At 40.0% G+C, this 20,863-nt stretch overlaps 1 protein-coding gene across 1 annotated transcript in view; it reads right to left on the reverse strand.

The window, feature by feature from the left end:
- LOC100675791 (von Willebrand factor A domain-containing protein 5A) overlaps positions 1–18,866 on the reverse strand; it is a 29,088-nt gene extending 10,222 nt beyond the window's left edge. The window contains exons 1-10 of the mRNA XM_064268329.1: positions 18,742–18,866; positions 16,347–16,474; positions 13,664–14,079; positions 13,128–13,350; positions 12,874–13,049; positions 12,487–12,601; positions 10,154–10,323; positions 9,799–9,887; positions 9,449–9,593; positions 8,936–9,015 (exon numbers count right to left, since the gene is read on the reverse strand). Coding sequence (XP_064124399.1) covers positions 8,936–9,015; positions 9,449–9,593; positions 9,799–9,887; positions 10,154–10,323; positions 12,487–12,601; positions 12,874–13,049; positions 13,128–13,350; positions 13,664–14,079; positions 16,347–16,474; positions 18,742–18,866 — 1,667 coding nt within the window. The remainder of the gene's footprint in view (positions 1–8,935; positions 9,016–9,448; positions 9,594–9,798; positions 9,888–10,153; positions 10,324–12,486; positions 12,602–12,873; positions 13,050–13,127; positions 13,351–13,663; positions 14,080–16,346; positions 16,475–18,741) is intronic.
- Between the last annotated feature and the right edge of the window lie 1,997 nt (positions 18,867–20,863).

Consider the following 20,863-nt stretch of genomic DNA (forward strand, 5'->3'; position numbering starts at 1 on the left):
GTCAGACCATTAAGTCTAGTCTTACGAGAATTTGGGGTCTGCATTCCACTGCTCTCCTGCTCCCTCAGGGGTTCTCTGCTGTGTTCCCTGTCAGGGCAGTCACTGGTTGTAGCCAGGTACCATCTAGTTCTTCTAGTCTCAGGATGATGTAGTCGCTGGTTCATGTGGCCCTGTCTCTTGGGCTCGTAATCACCTTGTGTCCTTGGCATCCTTCATTCTCCTTTGATCCAGGTGGCTTGAGACCAATTGATGCATCTTAGATGGCTGCTTAGTAGCATTTAAGACCCCAGGTGCCACTCTTCAAAGTGGGATGCAGAATGTATTCTTAATAGATTTTATTATGCCAATTGACTTAGATGTCCCTGAAACCATGGTCCCCAGACCCCTGCCCCTCCTACACAGGCCTTCAAAGCATTCAGTTTATTCAGGAAACTTCTTTACTTTTGGTTTAGTCCAATTGTGCTGACCTCCCCTGTATTGTGTGCTGTCTTCCCCTTTACCTAAAGTAATTCTTATCTACTAATTTTTTTTTAATTAGTGAATATCCCTCTCCTACCCCCCCTCCCTCCCCCCCTCGTAACCACAAAAGAATGTTTTCTCAAGTTCTCATAATAGTGGTCTTATACAATATTTGTCCTTTTGCAACTGACTAATTTCACTCAGCATAATGCCTTCCAGGTTCCTCCATGTTATGAAATGTTTCACAGGTTCTTCTCTGTTCTTTATCGATGCGTAGTATTGCATTGTGTGAATATGCCATAATTTATTTATCTATTCATCTGTTGATGGGCACCTTGGTTGCTTCCATGTTTTTGCTATCGTAAACAGTGCTGCAATAAACATGGGTGTGCATATATCTGCTCGTGTAAAGGCTCTTATTTCTCTAGGATATATTCCAAGGAGTGGGATTGCTGGATCATATGGTAGTTCTATTTCTAACTTTTTAAGGAAGTGCCAAATCAATTTCCAAAGTGGTTGTACATTTGACATTCCCACCAGCAGTGTAGAAGTGTTCCAAACTCTCCACAACCTCTCCAACATTTATTATTTGTGTTTTTTGGATTAATGCCAGCCTTGTTTTTTTTTGTTGGAGTGAGATGAAATCTCATTGTAGTTTTGATCTGCATTTCTCTAATGGCTAATGATCGTGAACATTTCTTCATATATCTGTTAGCTACCTGAAAGTCTTCTTTAGTGAAGTGTCTAGTCATATTAATTGGGTTATTTGTCTTTTTGCAGTTGAGTTTTTGCAGTATCATGTAGATTTTAGAGATCAGGCGCTGATCAGAAATGTCATAGCTAAAAACTTTTTCCCAGTCTGTAGGCAGTCCTTTTAATCTTTTGGTGAAGTCTTTGGATGAGCATAAGTGTTTGATTTTTAGGAGCTCACAGCTATCTAGTTTTTCTTCTACGTTCTTTATTATGTTTTGTATACTGTTTATGCCATATGTTAGGGCTCCTAATGTTGTCCCTATTTATTCTTCCATGATCTTTATCATTTTAGATTTTATATTTAGGTCTTAGATCCATTTTGAGTTAGTTTTTGAGCACGGAGTGAGGTATGGGTCTTGTTTCATTTTTTTGCAGATGGATATCCAGTTATGCCACCATCATTTGTTAAAAAGACTGTCTTTTCCCCATTTAACTGTTTTGGGGCCTTTGTCAAATGTCAACTGCTCATATGTAGATGGATTTATGTCTGGATTCTCAATTCTGTTCCATTGGCCCATGTGTCTGTTGTTGTACCAGTACCAGGCTGTTTTGACTACTGTGGCTGTATAATAGGTTCTAAAATCAGGTAAAGTAAGGCCTCCCACTTTGTTCTTCTTTTTCAGTAATGCCTTATTTATACAGGGCCTCTTTCCCTTCTATATGAAATTGGTGATTTGTTTCTCCATCTCATTAAAGAAGGTCCTTGGGATTTGGATTGGAATTGCATTAAATGTATAGACTGCTTTTGGTAGAATAGACATTTTTATAATGTTAAGTCTTCCTATCCATGAGCAAGGTATGTTCTTCCAATTATGTGTCTTTGGTTTCTTGCAGAAGTGTACTGTAGTTTTCTTTGTATAAACCTTTTACATCTCTGGTAAGATTTATTCCTAAGTATTTTATCTTCTTTGGGGGCTACTGTAAATGACATTGATTTGGTGATTTCCTCTTCGATGTTCTTTTTGTTGGTGTAGAGGAATCCAACTGATTTTTGTATGTTTATCTTGTATCCTGATACTCTGCTGAACTCTTCTATTAGTTTCAGTAGATTTCTGGAGGATTCCTTAGGGTTTTCTGTGTATAAGATCATGTCATCTGCAAATAGAGATAATTTTACTTCTTCCTTGCCAATCTGGATGCCCTTTATTTCTTTATCTAGCCTAATTGCTCTGGCTAGGACTTCCAGCACAATGTTGAATAAGAGTGGTGATAAAGGCATCCTTGTCTGGTTCCTGATCTCAGTGGGAATGTTTTCAGGCTCTCTCCATTTAGGGTGATGTTGGCTGTTGGCTTTGTATAAATGCCCTTTATTATGTTGAGAAATTTTCCTTCTATTACTATTTTGCTGAGAGTTTTTATCATGAATGAGTGTTGAACTTTGACAAATGCCTTTTCTGCATCAATTGATAAAATCATGGGATTCTTGTCTTTTGTTTTATTTATGTGGTGGATTACATTATTTGTTCTTCTAATGTTGAACCATCCCTGCATACCTGGTATGAATCCCACTTGGTCATGGTGAATTTTTTTGATATGTTGTTGAACTCTATTGGCTAGAATTTTGTTGAGGATTTTTGCATCTACATTCATGAGGGATATAGGTCTACAATTTTCTTTTCTTGTGGTGTCTTTACCTGGTTTTTTTATCAGGGATATGGTGGCTTCATAGAATGAGTTTGGTAGTATTCCATCCTTTTCTATGCTCTGAAATACTTTTAGTAGTAGTGGTGTTAACTCTTCTCTGAAAGTTTGGTAGAACTCTGCAGTGAAGCCATCCGGACCAGGGCTTTTTTTTTGTTGGGAGTTTTTTGATTACCTTTTCAATCTCTTCTTTTGTTGTGGGTCTATTTAGTTGTTCTATCTCTGTTTGTATTAGTTTAGGTAGGTAGTGTTTTTCTAGCAATTCATCCATTTCTTCTAGGTTTTCAAGTTTGTTTGAGTATAGTTTTTCATAGTAATCTGATATGATTCTTTTAATTTCAGCTGGGTCTGTTGTAATATTGCCCATTTCATTTCTTATTCTGGTTATTTGCTTCCTCTACTGTTTTTCTTTTATCAGTTTGGCCAATGGTTTATCAATTTTGTTGAGTTTTTCAAAAAGCCAGCTTTTGGTCTTGTTAATTCTTTCAATTGTTTTTCTGTTTTCTATTTCATGTAGTTCAGCTCTAATTTTTATTATTTGTTTTTTTTTGGTGCCTGTCAGTTTCTTTTGTTGCTCTCTTTCTATTTGTTCAAGTTGTAGGGATAGTTCTTTGATTTTGGCCCTTTCTTCTTTTTGGATGTGTGCATTTATTGTATTCAACTGGCCTCTGAGCACTGCTTTTGCTGTGTCCCAAAGGTTGTAATAGGAAGTGTTTTCATTCTCACTGGATTCTATGAATTTCTTTATTCCCTCCTTAATGTCTTCTATAATCCAGTCTTTTTTGAGCAGGGTATTGTTCAGTTTCCAAGTGTTTGATTTCTTTTACCTGCTTTTCCTGTTATTAATTTCCACTTTTATGGCCTTATGGTCAAAGGAGATGCTTTGTAATATTTCAGTGTTTTGGATTCTGCTAAGGCTTGCTTTATGACCTAATATGTGGTCTATTCTAGAGAGTGTTCCATGTGCACCAGAAACGAAAGTATAGCTGGTTGCTGTTGGGTGGAGTGTTCTGTATATGTCTACGAGGTCAGGTTGGTTGATTGTGGCATTTAGATCCTCTGTGTCTTTATTGAGCTTCTTTCTGGATGTCCTGTCCTTCATCGAAAGTGGTGTGTTGAAGTCTCCTACATTTATTGTGGAGCTGTCTATCTCACTTTTCAGTGCTGACAGAGTTTGTTTTATGTGTCTTGCAGCCCTGTCATTGGGTGCATAAATATTTAATATGGTTATATCTTCTTGGTGTATTGTCTCTTTAATCATTATATAGTGTCCTTCCTTATCCTTTCTGATGGATTTAACTTTAAAGTCTATTTTGTCAGAAATTAATATTGCCACTCCTGCTCTTTTTGGATAGTCGTTTGCTTGATATATTTTTTCCATCCTTTCAGTGTTAGTTTGTTTGTGTCTCTAAGTCTAAGGTGTGTCTCTTATAGGCAGCATATAGACGGATCTTGTTTTTTTAATCCATTCTGCCACTCTCTGTCTCTTTATTGGTGCATTTAGTCCATTTACATTCAGGGTAATTATGGATAGGTATGAATTTAGTGCTATCATTTTGATGTCTTTTTTGTGGTTGACAGCTTCTTTTTCCCACTTGATTTTATGCGCTGAGTAGATTTCTTTATATATTGTTCTTTCCTCATATTTGTTTTGTTGATTTTGTTTCTGCTGAGTTTGTATTTTTCCCTTGCATTTTATTTTGATGAGTAGGATAGTTTGTCTCCTTTGTAGTTACCTTATTATTTACTCTTATTTTTCTAAATTTATAACTAACTTTTATTTCTTTGTATCGCCTTGTCTTCCTCTCCATATGGAAGGTGTATGATTACATTTCTTAGTCCTTCTTTATTATTTTAATGTTGTCTTCTTTTATATAATAACATCGCCGTTAACCTGTGTTGGGTTTCTTTTTTTCTTCCTTGCTTTGCTTTTTTTTTTTTTGGATTTCCCTGTCTGGGTTGACTTCTGGTTGCTCTGCCCAGTGTTCTAGTCTTGAGTTGATACCTGATATTATTGATTTTCTAACCAAAGAACTCCCTTTAGTATTTCTTGTAGTTTTGGTTTGGTTTTTATGAATTCTCTCAACTTGTGTTTATCTGGAAATGTCTTAATTTCACTTTCATATTTAAGAGACAGTTTTGATGGATATATGATTCTTGGCAGGCGTTTTTTTTTTTTTCCTTCAATTTTTTAAACAATCATCCCATTGCCTTCTTGCCTGCCTGATTTCTGCCGGGTAGTCCGAGCTTATTCTTATTGGCTCTCCCTTGTAGGTGACTTTTTTTTATCCCTCGCTGCTCTTATAATTGCCTATCTTTGGATTTGGCAAGCTTGGTTATAATATGTCTTGATGACTTTCTTTTAAGATATACCTTATGTGGAGTTCGATGAGCATCTTGGATAGATATCTTCTCATCTTTCACAATATCAGGGAAGTTTTCTGCCAACAAATCCTCAACAATTTTCTCTGTATTTTCTGTTAATCCTCCTTGTTCTTGTACTCCAGTCACTTGTAGGTTATTTCTCTTGATAGAGTCCCACATGATTCTTAAGGTTTCTTCATTTTTTTTAATTCTTTTATCTGATTTTTCTCCAAATATGTTAGTGCCAAGTGATTTATCTTCAAGTTCAGAAATTCTAGCTTTTACTTGCTCAATTCTGCTCCTCTGACTTGCTATTGAGTTATCTAATTTTGTAATTTTATTGTTAATCTTCTGAATTTTTGATTGCTGTCTGTCTATGGATTTTTCCAGCTTATTAAACTTTTCATTATGTTCCTGAATAATCTTCTTGATTTCTTCAGTTGCTTTATCTGTGTGTTCCTTGGCTTGTTCTGGGTATTGCCTTATTTCCTTCCTGATGTCTTGAAGGGCTCTGTATATTAAAATTTTGTATGCTGCATCTGGTAATTCCAGGAATGCACTTTCATCTAAAAGATCCCTGGATTCTTTGTTTTGAGAGCCTGTTGAGGTGATCATGGCCTGTTTCTTTATGTGACTTGATATTGACTATTGTCTCCGAGCCATCTATAAGTTATTGTATTAGTTTATGCTTGCTTACTGTGTCACAGCTGCTTGCTTTGTTTTGTTTTGGTATACCCCTATGGGTTGCTTGAGTGAGCAAGCTTGTTTTATTTTCGCCTTTGGAGCTCTGGTGTCCTGTCCTCAGCTGGCTAGAGCTGTTATCAGGTATATCAGTCTAGGAGTCCATTCAGTTTTCTTGTATGAATTCAGCTCAGGTTTCCAGGTAGCTTATATCAAGTGTGTGGTACGGGCTCTGTCCTACAGTCTTAGAGGGGCAGAGGTGATTGGCATATATACCTGTATCTGATTGCAGCAGGGGGTCACGCTCTGAACAAGGCAGGGGGCTGAGAACTGACCCCCAAGTGTCTCTGAGGAAAATGCACCTCTGTTCCCTACAGCGTGCTGGTGGGTGGGCTCTGCAGAGGGACCGCGGGCACCCAAAGTTTTTGTTGTAAGAGCTGGGAGGTACCAGTTACCCTGGAACCCTCTCGTGGGTGGCTGGGCGACCCAAGTGGAGCCACCAGTCCTTAGGTCCCTGTTGTGAGTAGGTGAGGACCTTGTTTAATAGACAAAACAATGTCAAACGTCAAACACCCACTTCTCCACCGCACAGCTGAAATGGTTGGAGTTTGCCAACAAGGGGCTATTCTCCCGAAATAGGCCCACACATGTCCATGCAGAAGGGAAAGGTGCTCAAGGTCCACAGACGGTTTATGCCTGGACAGGAGCCACTTCTGTCCTGAGCTCCCCAGTTAATGAGCTAGCAAGTTATCTTTTCCCCCAAGTTGCAAATTTTTTCCTTCCCCAAGGCCTGGAGGATGGCTCCAGGTGCTCACCAGGGTCTATCTCAGGCCCAGGGATTCAGCCACTGAAGCTGGCTTGGGGGTGGGGAGGAGTGCAGTAAAATATACGCAAGTACTTAGCTTTTGCCGAGAACGCCCTTCTCCTCAGGTTCTGGAGGTGTGAGTGGGCTGTGTGGCCGGCTGCTTCTTCCTGAGGAAACTGCAGCTGAATGCTAGGACCAGCCCGCCGGCACCGCCACCACCGCCTCTGGGCCAGGAATGGTGCCTGAGGGCTCCCCACGATTCAGGTCCGGTAACTCCTCTCCACTTCTGAACGGTCTCTTCCTTCCCCTGCCCTTCAGTTCATTGTCTAAGCTTGCCTTTGATGCTCAGGGCTCCCAGCTTGTCACATATATACTTGTTTCACTTGTTTTTTCAGGTCTTTTTTGTAAAGAAGGCTCGACAGAAGCATCTGTCTATTCCGCCATCTTGGCTTTACCCCCAAGTTTTTTTTTTTTAAGTAGAAATTAACAAGCTAATTCTAAAATACTTTATCAGAAATCAACAGCTTCTCATAAAGCTACATTAATTTAGATGATGAAGTACTGGCACAAGTCTAGATAAACAGACCAAAGGAATGGAATGGAGGATCCAGAAGCAGTCCCCACATGTGTGGATACTCATCTGTGACACAGATTGTACTGCATATCATGAGAAAAGGACAGACTCTTCAATGAATGGTACAGGCTCAATGTGATAGCCACGTGGAAAAAAAAATGTAACCTGACTTCTACTGTACAAAAATAAACCCCAGCTCCACTGCACATCCAGATGTAAAAGAAAAAAAATAACTAAACTTCTAGAAAATAACAAAGGAAACTATTTGCATGACCTTGGGTACAGAAATATATATTTTTTAACAGTATACAAAAAAATTACTAACCATAAAAAAAAAATTTTTAAAATGAGACTGCATTAGAAATTAAGAACTACTCATCAAATGATAAAATTTTGAGGGTAAAAGGGCAAGCCATAGAGTAGAGAAATATATTTCGAACACATTTATTCACGAAGTGCTTATATCCAGGTCACAGGATAAACTACAAATCAGTAAGAAAAGAATATCTAATCAAAAAAAATTGAAGGTATGCGACAAAAGGGGACATCAAAAAGGCCAATAAATATGTAAAGGTGCTCAAAGTCCTTAATCACTGGGAAAATGCAAATTAGAACCATAATGAAATACCACTGCATATCCACCAGACTGGTAATATTTTTTAAAAAAAGCCAAATTTTGGATAGGAAAAGGGGTAACTGGAATCCTCATACACTGCTGGTGTGAATTAAATTAGGACAATACCCTGGAAAGCCATTTAATATTCCCCAGAAATTCCACAACTGTCAACCATGTCAACCAAAACAAATGAATGTGTGTGTATATGCAAAAAGTACCCATGAAAGAATGTTTGCTACACCAAACATTTTTTTTTTTTTACAAAGTAACCCACTGCCGTCGAGTCGATTCCAACTAGAATGTATAAATAAATTATAGTATGATCACTCAGTGGAACACTGTATAGTAATGAAAATTAACTATGGCTGCATACAAAATATGTACAAAAATCAACATACTACTATAGGTCCCTATGAGTTGGAATTGACTCAATGGCAACAGTTTGGTTTTTCTTTTTTTCTGGGCAAAAGAAGCAAGATGCATAGAAAAAACCACACTGTATAACTCACTTATTTAAAATTCAAAAGCAAGCAAAAATAATCCATGGGACTACAAATCAAGAAAATCATTTCCTTTGGAGAGGAAGAGGTGTATACTGACTGGAAAGGGACATGATGGCAAGCAGTAGATGGGAGGTATGGGTAACGTTCTATTTCTTGGCCTGTGCAGTGGTCAGACATGTTCACTCTGTGATAATTCATTGAGCTCTCTATTTATGATGTGTGTAGTTTTCTATATGTTTCTACTTTAAAATGCTTGTTGTTTAAAAAAATTAACATCTTACCATGCAAGTTTTGTTTTCTTTGTGGTTTGGAGAGAACAGGTAACAAAGATTTTGTCATGTTGATGATATTATTTTAAAAAATTTGTAGAGAGAAAAAATTAGAAAAAATTATATAGAAAAATATTATCAGTTGGGAAAATCTAAAATTCTTGAATCATTCTACACCTGCAAGGAATATCAACACTGATATATAGACCATATGTGGCACTAGATCTCTCTGTAGGGTTCAGTTACCCAGCAAGATAATTTTCTTCATACCTGTGCCTCTTGCGGTTGCTCTTAGCTTCGCTAATTACGCTAAATGTGTCACTAACTTCTCCATCTGTGAAGACAAAAAGCTGTAGAAAGAAAGAAGTCTCTGTGAAGTTCATTTTTAAAAAGCAGGAATTTGCCCTTGAAAAACCCAACTATTCCATTCCAGAGACTCTGCTACCTCTTGAGACAGGAATCAGATCCCTCATGTTCCACTGTCACCTGTACTATGTTCTTACATGGTCTGTTCAGAACCTGGGCATTTTCAGCACCTTCTGCTATTAGCTTAATTCAAGTCTTTTTTGTCTCTGCAAGGAAACATCCATTGACCACTGAGTGGAGCTAAAGAAAAGGAATTCCACTAAATACTTCTTGTCTTTTTATCTTTACTATGTGAAAGAGGACTCTCTGAATTAAATAACCATATTTCAACAATCCTACAATGTAGCCCAGGGCCAGAGATTCTTGAAAGATTCCATTCTCCCTGTCCCCTTCTGTTACCTCTGTTCCAGTTCTTACCTGCAGAGGGTGGCCAGGAATGGTGGGTGACCCATATATGGCATTGAGTGGTGCCAAGATTTCAGTGCCCCCTAGGTCTGCTTTCATAACATTAATTTTCCTCAGTGCCTCTTCCATGGTATGCTGAGTGTACCTCACACTATCACTGAGAAAAATAAACACACCCAGTTACATGACAGCTACTCAACATTGTCCAGTGTTGAGCCCCTACAATTGAGATAGCCCCAAAGTAGAATAACTTCATCTGAAATCCCCAATGCCTAAGTCAAGTCTGCAGTCACCCCTTTAACAAGGTAGTCCCTTTCTTTAAATATCCTTTGGGAGTCTCCATGGTCTTTCTGGAATCTCACTGAAAGAATGACTCATAGGAAGATCCAAATCCAAAGACGTTGAAATAACAGCCTACAGGTAAATTCTTCAGCAGCAAAATCAGTGTCTCCTAAAGGTAAGAAAGTATAAGGAGAGAGATTGAGAAAAGACCCTCTCAGACACACAGCTATGCTGCCAAATCTAACTCTGAGAGATGTGGGTCTTCACCCTCCCTCACTCTTGAGGCCTTTACATTCCAAGACTCAGCGTGGCCATGTTCATTGTAGTACAGATGGGGAACAGGCCGACAGCTACAGATGGACCCTAACTTAACCCCTGAGATTCATCCTCACTTAAGCATGTGACCCTCAAGAAAGAAAAAAGAAAGTAGTTTACCTTGGCAGTGTCTATGCGCAACTGGGATTTATCCTGTTCACTCATAGGGCACTGCATACTTCCTGAGCGGTCCATGAGAAAGATAAATTCTCCACGGGTAACTGGTGGCTGAGCTTGTGGGATATTGGGATAGAAACTCACTATAGCAGTTGGCTCTTTCATAAAGCAATCTATTCAGAAAGGATAAGGACACCGTAAGGCAAAAATAATTCAAGAATCCTGGAAATCTCAAGAATTAATTGTAGTAAGTTGAATAGGGAGCTGAGAAAGAACTTAAACCTAAAACACTGCATTAGATCCTTAGACCAAATCTGCTTGCAAAAGGTTTGAGGTGAATTATAAACATGTAAAAGAGATAGAAGCAGGAACAGATATGAAAGAGAAGAAAGAGGGTCAAGGCACAAGCCCATTTCCTGGCAGCTAGATAAATGCACGATTTACGTTGTTAAAATGTCCCAGCATTTGCCAAAACAATGAAGCAAGTTTACAGGCAGAAACAAACCTTCTCTTCAAATGAATTCAAAGGGAAATTTACCACACAGATCTTTGTTTATGTCTTTAGTTACAGTTTTGAAAAAAAGTGATGTTCATGTGGACCATCTTACACTGACCATTTACAAGAGCTGAGAGTGTAGGAAGTGTCATACAACACCCATCTGCTTTGGGAATGAAGCACTCATCGATACTCCCCAAAACAAAGAAAGGGACACACTGCAATGAGTGTTAGACACTAATGGCATCATTCAAACAATAGTGTGGGGAGTCTGACCTATTTGGCAAAGTTGTTCAAGGCCATAGTTGTGCTTTTAATTTGGTGAGCAAGTGAAAGCTGATGTAGGAATTTAAATGTCACTACTGAGATAAAGCAAAAAGAGAATGGTTGGGTTATATCATCCCTAGTTTTACAGTTCAGAAAATATACAAGGACAAAGAATTACATATGCATATCCTATTTTTATAAAGTGATCCCAGACTTATAGGTTTAACTCTGGATAGCCTTGTGATTCAGTCTGTTCACAGCACCTGGTTCAGTTTAATCTCTTCCTGATGGGACATTCAGACAGCCAAAATGGCTTCCAAATAAAATTAGTGAGGCTCAGCAAATATCTGATAGATACTGGTTCAGAAATAACTTTCACACAACCCAGGTCTCTGGATATGCAATGAAAAGTAGCCTTCTTTTAATGGACAAGGTAGAATCCTTTCCGTTTTGATATGCCTGATTTTAGTGGGACCAGCACTGTATTGAGAAGTCAGAAGGGTTGCTGTGAGGATTCTGAGTTAGTATATATAAGCTGTTCAGAACAATGTCAGATACATAAGCAAGCACGCTATGGATATTATCTAGTATTATTCTTTAGGCCTTTTGCTGTTTTGTTAGGTGCCATTGAGTCAATTCCAACTCATAGTAACCCTATGTACAACAAAATGAAACACTGCCTGGTGCTGTGCCATGCTCACAATCATTATGCTTGAGCCCATTGTTGCAGCCACTGTGTCAATCCATCTCCTTGAGGGTCTTCCTCTTTTTTTGCTGACCTTCACTTTACTACGCATGATATCCTTCTCCAGGAATGGATCCCTCCTGATAACATGACCAAAATATGAGACGAAGTCTCGCCATCCTTGCTTCTAATGGGCATTCTGGCTGTACTTCTTCCAAGACAGATTTGTTCATTCACCTTATATGCTTTCTCTGATGCATAGGTTATTTGATAGTGGTAATCAGTCTGTATAACTTATTTTGCTTTTATTTAACATCCTTTAGAAGTCTTTGGTCCATATTATTTCACTCTGTCAATGTGTATTATTTTAGTAGCTGCATAATAACTCATCAAGTATACCTAACATAGTGAACTTAGGTAGGTGTAGTGGTTAAGAACTTGGCTGCTAACCAAAAAGTCGGCAGTTCAAATCCACCTGCTGCTCCTTGGAAATCCTATGGGGCAGTTCTCCTCTGTCCTGTAGGGTTGCTATGAGTTGGAATCAACTCAACGGCAAAGGATCTTTTTGGGTTTTAAAGCATGGGGCATTATCAGATTTGAACATCTTATTTGTTCTCATCCTTAAACAAATGTAGGTTGTCCTAAGTCAATGATCTCATGTCAATTATTTACAGATTCACTTAAATCTGTCTACAAGATATAAATTACATGATATTCATTAAACCTAACCATTTCCATTTTTACATGCCCAAGTGTAAGCTAGTTCAATATTTCACATTAATATGCTCAATACTCTGTTGAATAAAAGAAAAGTGAGGGTAATTTGAGACTAATCCCAAGAGGGAAACTACCCCTTGGGAGGTGACCACAAAGGGAGAAAGAAAATACCTGAACTTGTTTCTGGTTTCCCCAGTTCCACAGCTACACGGGGGGTGTGCACCTCACTGTAGTAAATCAGGAGCTGCACGTCTCGATCAAACTTGTGCCCACCATCCAGGGAAATCTGAGGAAGGGCAGGCAAAGGAGACACGTTAGAACTCTCATTGCTTGCTGCCTGAGGTGGATGTCAGACCCCAGGGCTACTGACTTCTTCTACAAGTGATGCAGCCAGGAGCAGAGGTTAGAATAAAGAGATGGCTCTGGACATGAAAGAGGGATAAGGATGGAGCACAGCATGACTCCCTCTGGATGTACAGGGAAAACTAAAGAACAATATGGAAGGGATGGTAAGGACCCAGTAGGGGCACTGGCAACAATAGTGCTCTTATTAATTACCTGAGCAGTAGTTTTACCATTTCCAAGATATTCAAGAGGAGTCAAACGACAATTGGACCGGACCTTCTCGATGCCGTGCTGGGAACTGATAGTGGCAGTCATGCTGAGCGTGTAGGGCAGGTTATCCAAAGCAACTATAGGAGCCTTAATTTGAAGGCATGTGTTCGCAGGCCATCCTACAAAAAGTTACCTTAGTTCTATTTTCCAGCTATAAGCCACCCACCACTAGTATTCAGAGGGGTGGGGGCACTTACGGGACAGATGGTATTGTGGATTCAGGATAGCTGGGAACACAAAGCGCAGGGCCCCATCTGGTTCCAGAGGCAGCTCTTGCACATACTTCAGAGTGAGTGCCACCTTTGACCCAGGATAGAGGTTGCCCACATTGCAACAGAAGACATCCCTGGAGCTCACGTCCTCTTCCAGTAGGAAAGCCTGATGGCCCTGAGAGATGGCATTCTCATAGGAGGCATGGGCCTAAGGAGAACAGGGTGAGGGGTGAGAAGGAAAGGGGACATCAAAGTTGATAGCCAGTGAAAAGAAGGGTGTGCAGAAAAGACTGGTGGGGTGGGATTAGGACTGGTCTTGTCAAATTTATAGCTAAATTCTGAGTGCCTCTGATTGATTTCTCTTTTCAAATGATTTCTTAAAAAAATAGCAGCAAGAGAAAAATAAAGGAAACAGCTTTTCCCATCGGCATATCAGCATTTCCCATGGTTTCACTTGACAAAAATCCCAAAGAGTGCGTAATAAAGAAATAAGAAGAGAATAAGGTATTCATCCCTACTACCTTCATCTTGTCCTGTAATTCTGCCACAATTTTCTTCTCATCCACCAAGGCCTCAAAGCTATAGACAGCTGAGTCTTCATCCATGGGAAACACAAAGAAGGCCTCCACAGGAACTCTCTCCTTATTCTCATAGTTTAAGGTTGCAGACACACCAGCCACAAACTCTTGTATGGACAAGGTCACAGAGATGCTCTTTAGTGGCACTGGGGACAGATCAGAGTTTAAGAGTTCAACAAACGTTAATGGAATGCTTGCCTCCTGCAAGCCATGCACTGTGCTAGGTGCCCAGAATAAACTCAGAAACAGGCTTACTTGGCTCCTCTCGACGCGTGAGTAGGCCACAAGGGGGCGCCATGGTGACACAGGGTTTCTATGGAAAAGATGCGTCAAGAACACAGTGACATTTTGGGAGGTATCTATTTAAACACAGGTACCAACTTTTGCTTCTCTCTGGCAGAAGAATACATTCAGGAGGTTAATACTGGAGCTTGGTGGATAAGAAAGCCTGAGACAAAGACTCTGATAGTAATGTTCCTTCTAAACACCAGCCCAAGTGGGGAAGCTGTGAGGTTCACTACTGCCACTGGTTGCCTTCCAATGGATTCTGACTCATGGCAATGCCATGTGTGCAGAGTAGAACTATACTCCATTGGGTTTTCCATGGCTGATTTTTCAGAATTTGATCATCAGGGCTTTCTTCCAAGGCATCTCAAAGGAGACTCAAACCTCCAACCTTTTGGAGGTTCACTAAGTAGCCACTATACAGGAAATCTCTGAAGCACCCTGAGGCTGGTTCAACACTCGCTCCACTTTTTCAAAGGCATATTTAATACGTCGCTCCTTTGGTATATTGAATAGGTACAATTAACCTCTCTGAACATCCATATTCTTTTCCAAAATGAGAACCATAATACCTATGTGAACTCCCTAGCATAGTGCTTGGTCCATATAAAAAAAAAAAAAACCTGTTGCCATCAAGTTGATTCCAGCTCATAGAGATCCTACAGGACAGAGTAGAACTGTCCCCTAGGGCTTCAAAGGAGCCACTGGTGGATTCCAACTGCTGACCTTTTGATTAGTAGCTAAGCTCTTAACCACTGGCGTTTGATCAATGACAACAGACATTAGTATGGTTACCATGATATTTGTTATTATTGTTAAATAAACTTCTGCTGCTCATCACTTTGCATCATGCTACTCAAAGACCTTTGCATGAGAAGCTCCATGACTCCAAATGGACCCCTGCATCTTACTATCATTTACTTGTGGCTTTTCATTGAGGGCTCATCACTGAACCTATTGTTTGTTTTCTCTGTGTAAAATATTCTAATATGTATAAATGCCATATATACAACATGTTCTCTATTTTAAAGCAGACCATCCTAAACATATCTTCCAAATTTTATTATAATTTAGACAACCATTTCATGCGATATGGTAACAGAGAGATACATTTTAGGGATCTAGATCAGGATCTGCATTATGGTTCTTTTATCCAGTGAGTCAACAGGTGGGTTTGGTCCTAGTCACCAGCTCTAACACCATGGGAAGCTGGTCCCAGACATTCTGAACTGGATCTTTCCTGAGCTTCCCTCTCCCTGTTCTATCAACAGATGGCCTGAGCTGTAATTACTGGCACCAACAAGGGGGCTTTCCACTGGAAACACACTGTAAGGAGCTAAAATAGAAAGAAAAAAGAAACCAATTGTTTGTCCAGATGCCCCAGGGCAGATGAATCCTGAGAACCCCAACCTTCACTTAGGAATCTACTGGCCAGAAAACACGAGGCCTCTTGAGAAATCAACTTTCCTGCCCAGAACACCACCACCCCACCCTCGAGGATTCTCAAGAATTTGGCTGGACAATTTCTAGGATCTCCATGCTCATCTCAACTACCATTTAAAACATTACACCCACCCCCATCCAGAGCAATGTCCACATTGATCATCCATCTGATATCAAGGGTGTCTTATATACCTGACCTGCCCCCACAAACCAGTGCCACTAAATCAGGCTTTTCATTCCATCCCAGTTTTTATCTTGAACTGGATAGGAACTGAGCCTGGCAAAATGGTTCACAGTTTGACAGAAACTCAGAGGGCCATAGTGTGAGTGGGGAGAGGAGAAGGTGCTCAGGAACAGGGCTTCTCTATTTACTCTGACTGGGGTGAGTTCTCAGGGAACAGGCTGGGATGAGGGAGGGAGGATTTTCTAACACCAGGAGAGCGTTTAAGAACAGGAGATTCACAAAGGGGTTAAAACAGCTGAAGGAATTGTATCAGATAACCAAGGCTCTTAGGATACAGAATACTTACCAAGGAGGACTGGCAGAGTTTAGAGAAACAGAGAGGTGGCTCCTATAAAGAAACAACTGTCTTAGTTCCTTATTCTAGTTTAAGGCAAATCCTCATCGAGGGAAATTTGTTATTCCGCAGCGCTTTCCCTCCCCCTACCCCTTTCCCAGTATAAACAATGCCGGTTCAGGGTTACTCCTGGCCTTCAGGATGGCACTTCAGAAATGCACCTAGCAACAAGTCTGCAAAGACTGGCCACAACAGCTGACTAAGGTCAGAGGCAGGAATCTGAGCCAGCTAGAGGGAAGCGGAGGTGTCTCACTGTGCCAGGCAGCTGCGTCATAGATGGACCCTCAGGCATCCAGGAGTCCGGCACTGCACTGCGTCACTCAGCTGCAAGGGCTGGGAGAGAGTTGCTAGCGCAGCAATGGCGCAGCGGGCCGCTCCATCCAGCCTGTTGCAAGGGTGGAGTGGGGAACCCAGGATCCAGCCAAGGACTCGAGGGGGCGAAAGGGGACTTCCGATAGAAACAAAATAAAACGCGATTTAGTCTTGAAATTTTCAGTCTCCAGGTATTCCCAGCGGGACAGAGTTGGTCTCCTGTATTTTTGTATAGAAGAGTTTAGGGGATGCAATCTGGGGGTGAGTGAAGGGAGTGGGGGCGGGCGGGATGCTTGAAGCTGCGTTTCCACCACATAAAACTACATGAAATTAAGAAAATGTCAACTGTCCATATCAAAGGAAGAAAAACAAAAACGAACAAACAAAAAAAGTGAAGGAAAGGAGGAAAAGGAGCCTTGAGTTTATTATGAGATGGCTAAATCTCCCCCTCAGCCCCTAAAAGATTTCCCTAAACTGTCACATCTGCAGAAACTCCTCGGGGAATACAGATTAGGACTAAATTCCCCATCCCTTGGATTTGCAGTTAAAACAAGCCCCCAAAAATATGAAGCCAGAGGGCAAGGGAGTTGGAATGGGCAAAGACAGTGGGTAGGGTCCAGCCACAGAGCGAGTGACCAGGTTACCTACCTTCTCCAGCCGTAGAGATCGCTCTGAGTCATCCACCGCAGTGAGAAATCTACTGCGGACAAATTTCCAGGAAGACACGCCCCTTACTAGGGACCGGTTATAAAGAAGCGACTACCCGGCCAAGGGATCGACATAAAATTCTTAAACAAATGCTCAAACTTTCTCTGTTCTGTTGGTCAATGGAAAATCCTTAAACCCTGGAACGTTTGCTTTTTTCTTTGCCTTGTCTTTGCTAAGGATGGGCAAAGAGAAAGAATCTTTTTCCCCAAGTGAAAATGCAGTAACAGTAACATCAACAATGACATCAAAAGCTACATATTTCTGTAATTGGCTTAATAGCCAAGGGCTTCCTGTGTGCCAGGCAGTGTTAATAAGAACTTTATAGGCATTGTATCATTGAACTCTCATCTCTAATTTGAGTCATTTGTCCCAAGGTTTTGCCCTCCCCACAGCATGAGGGAAAGGAGAGGAACCACCAGCAACGCACACACTTGTACTTTAATGAGAGAAACTCAAGTCACTGTGGACAGTGTTCTTTCACTTATCACTTATGGGTATTTCATCAGAATCACAAAATCAAATTTATGGGGTAACAATGAAAGTAACTGAGAATATCTGTGTTCATTTTCCTGGTTAAAAGACAGTAGTAATGACAGAGTTTCCTATGTGGCCCCTATTTCAAAATGAACCCGTTAAATCTGAGGCTTAGAGAAAGAGTCATGTCGCTGCTGAAAAGTCTGTGTAAGGTAAAGAATATATGATGTGTTATCAAAGCCTCAGGAATCACTTTGGTCTCTCTGATATATTTCTTGCGACACATTTACTCTGAGTTTGTTCTTATCTATAAAATGAGGCTAACAACTTACATACCTCCCAGGGTTTTTGTAAGGATCCAAAGGATCTTAATGAAGGTTATATATATATATATATATAAACAAACTGTTACCATCAAATCAGTTCCAACTCATAATGACCCTATAGGACAGGGTAGAACTGCCCCATAGGGTTTCCAAGGAGAACCTGGTAGATTTGAACTGCCAACATTTTGGTTAGCAGCCATAGCTTTAACTACTACTCCACCAGGTTTTATATATATATATATATATATATATATATATATATATAGTGCATCTGCCTCACTCCTTTCTCTCTATACGTATGTATGTATGCATGTATTTACAGAGAGAGAGGAGCACAATACAATAACAAGTTATATTTTACCTGGATTAGGTCCTAGGACCATGTCCTTTAAGTGTACCAAACTATTTGTGCAAGGGAATGATCCTTTTCTCTGGACAAAAATCACATCTGGTACTGTTTCTCCTATCTGTCAGTCTGTTGTACTGTGGTGCCTTGTGTATTGCTCTGATGCTGGAACCTATGCCACCAGTATTTCAAAGACTAGCAGGGTCACCCATGATGGACAGGTTTCAATGGAGCTTCCAGACTAAGATAGAGTAGGAAGAACGGCCTGAAGATCTGCTTGCAAAAATTAGCCAAGGAAAACCTTATGGATCACCACAGAACATACCCAATAGAGTGCTGGAAAATGACTCCCTAGGTAGGAAAAAAAAAAAAAAAATTTTTTTTTGCACTCAAAATACACAGTGGCCGAAACAATGGACTCGAGCATGCTAACAATTATGAAGATGGAGCAGGACCCGACAATGTTTTGTTCTGTTGTATAATGGGTTTCCATAAGTTGGAGTCAACTTGACAGACAACTGTCAACAACATTATTTCTCCTGATTGTACCATTCTATTAACTCAAGAATCTGGGCAATGACAGCAAGAAGCTGGAAAAGTGAGCCAAGTTCATCATCTGATCCAGGCTGGGCTGAGGAACTTAGAAGTCTGCCACAGATCAGACACGGCAGCATGGTTGGAAGCAATGGAATCAGGAAACACGCATGTAATACTGGTTATTGGAAGAATGACTATGTGAAAGGTCCCTGAGCCTGATACTACATACAGAATTAAACAGATCGTTATAGCTCTTGGAAACCCTGGTGGTGTAGTGGTTAAGTGCTACTGCTGCTAACCAAGAGGTCAGCAGTTCGAACCCGCAAGGGGCTCCTTGGAAATTCTGTGGGGCAGTTCTACTCTGTCCTATAGGGTAGCTATGAGTCAGAATTGACTCGACGGTAGCAGCTTTGGTTTTTGGTTTATAGCTATTAAAAATATGAATATAATTTGTTTATGTGGTTATTTATATTTTATTTAAGCACAATGAATAATTTCACTTTCATAGAAAATATTTAATGAACCCAATGATCAAGCTTTTAAAAGAGAAACATAATTCATGTTTTCATTCACAAATATTTATTGAGCTTCTACTACATGCAAGGCATTGTTCTAGACATCAGGTTATGACAACAAACAAGACAGACAAAAATCCTGACCCACATGGATCTTACATTCTAAAGGGATGAAATAGTCAATAAACAAATAAGCAAGAAACTATTTGGTAGTGAATGTGCTTAAGGAAAACAAATTATGTTGTATAATAAAAAGTGAATATAGGTTATTTTGATTAGTTGTCTCCCGTCTGTCCTTGTGACTTAGTTTTGCTAGGTGTCCCTTCAATATCCATCCTCACTTTCTTCTTCATAGTAATACAACCTCACATTTATCCAGGCCTCCTTAGAAGCAAGAATGTCAAGGCTTCATCATGCTTACTTTGGGAACATTATCAGGAAAGAACAATCATTAGAAAAGGACATCACGTTTGGTAAAGTAGAAGGTCAGTGAAAACCTCATTGAGATGGACTGAAACAAGAGCCACAACAATGGACTTAAACATACCAATGATAGTGAAAATGGCACAAGAGCAGGCAACATTTCAGTTTGTTAACAGACCTGACTCAACAGCAACTAATAATGACGACATGACCATTCAGAATAAAGACGACTTCCCCAAAGTTAGATGTGGACTTATAACTAAGTTCTAGCCAATAGGATACAAGAAATGATGTGTGCACACCATGATCATATCCTTTCAAAGAAGGGGTATAGTCTCCTTCTCTTTCTCCTGTTGCTGCTCCCTGGTGGGACTGCAGATATATTTTGAGTCATCTTAGACCATGAGGACTAGGTAATAATACATATGAATGGAAAAACAACCAAACAGAAACATTGGAAGTCCCTGATTCATTCACAGAGCAGAACAGCTTTATCAGCTCAGAGTTTTACAGGAAAGAGTCATGAACTTCTCTATAGTTTATAAGTTATTTAGACTCTGTGCCCCAAAACCACTATTCTAATTAATAGACTTGATTATGATCAATGAAAAGAGTAAACATTTGAATATGAAAATCGTATTTGCGTGAAATGAAAAGAGAGCTCTGTGCTTAAGGGAAAAATATCAATCATTGCAGCCCTCACCAATGGAACACATGTGTCCTAAATTGTGCTGGTATAAGTTGATCATAGCTTGCTGCGTATTTTTATTCAGTTTTTCTGAGAGTCATTACCCATATCTGAATCAATAGCTGTTTGTGCGACCATGTAGAGTGCTCAGCACTGGTACAGGCTTTCAATAAGTTGTTTTGCTCGTCCTTTCATTTGCTGTTGCTCTCTTTCTTCTGTTAGCATGGAATTTCATTTCAATCTCCCACTCTATTTGTTCTCTTCTCTGATATTTTATTAGCAATTCATTTAAGACTTATTATTGTTCTTATCAAGGAGCCCTGATGGCTCAGTGGTTAAAGTGTTCATCTGCTAACTGAAATGTTGTAGGTTCGAACCCACCAGCTGCTCCACAGGCAGAAGATGTGGTAGTCTGCTTCCATAAAGATTACATTCTTGGGAAACTGTCCTATAGGGTCACTGTGAGTTGGAATCAATTCAACAGCAACAGGTTTATCATGATGTGTTT

This window comes from Loxodonta africana, chromosome 15, assembly GCF_030014295.1.
Source record: "Loxodonta africana isolate mLoxAfr1 chromosome 15, mLoxAfr1.hap2, whole genome shotgun sequence".
In the NCBI taxonomy this organism is placed as follows: domain Eukaryota; kingdom Metazoa; phylum Chordata; class Mammalia; order Proboscidea; family Elephantidae; genus Loxodonta; species Loxodonta africana.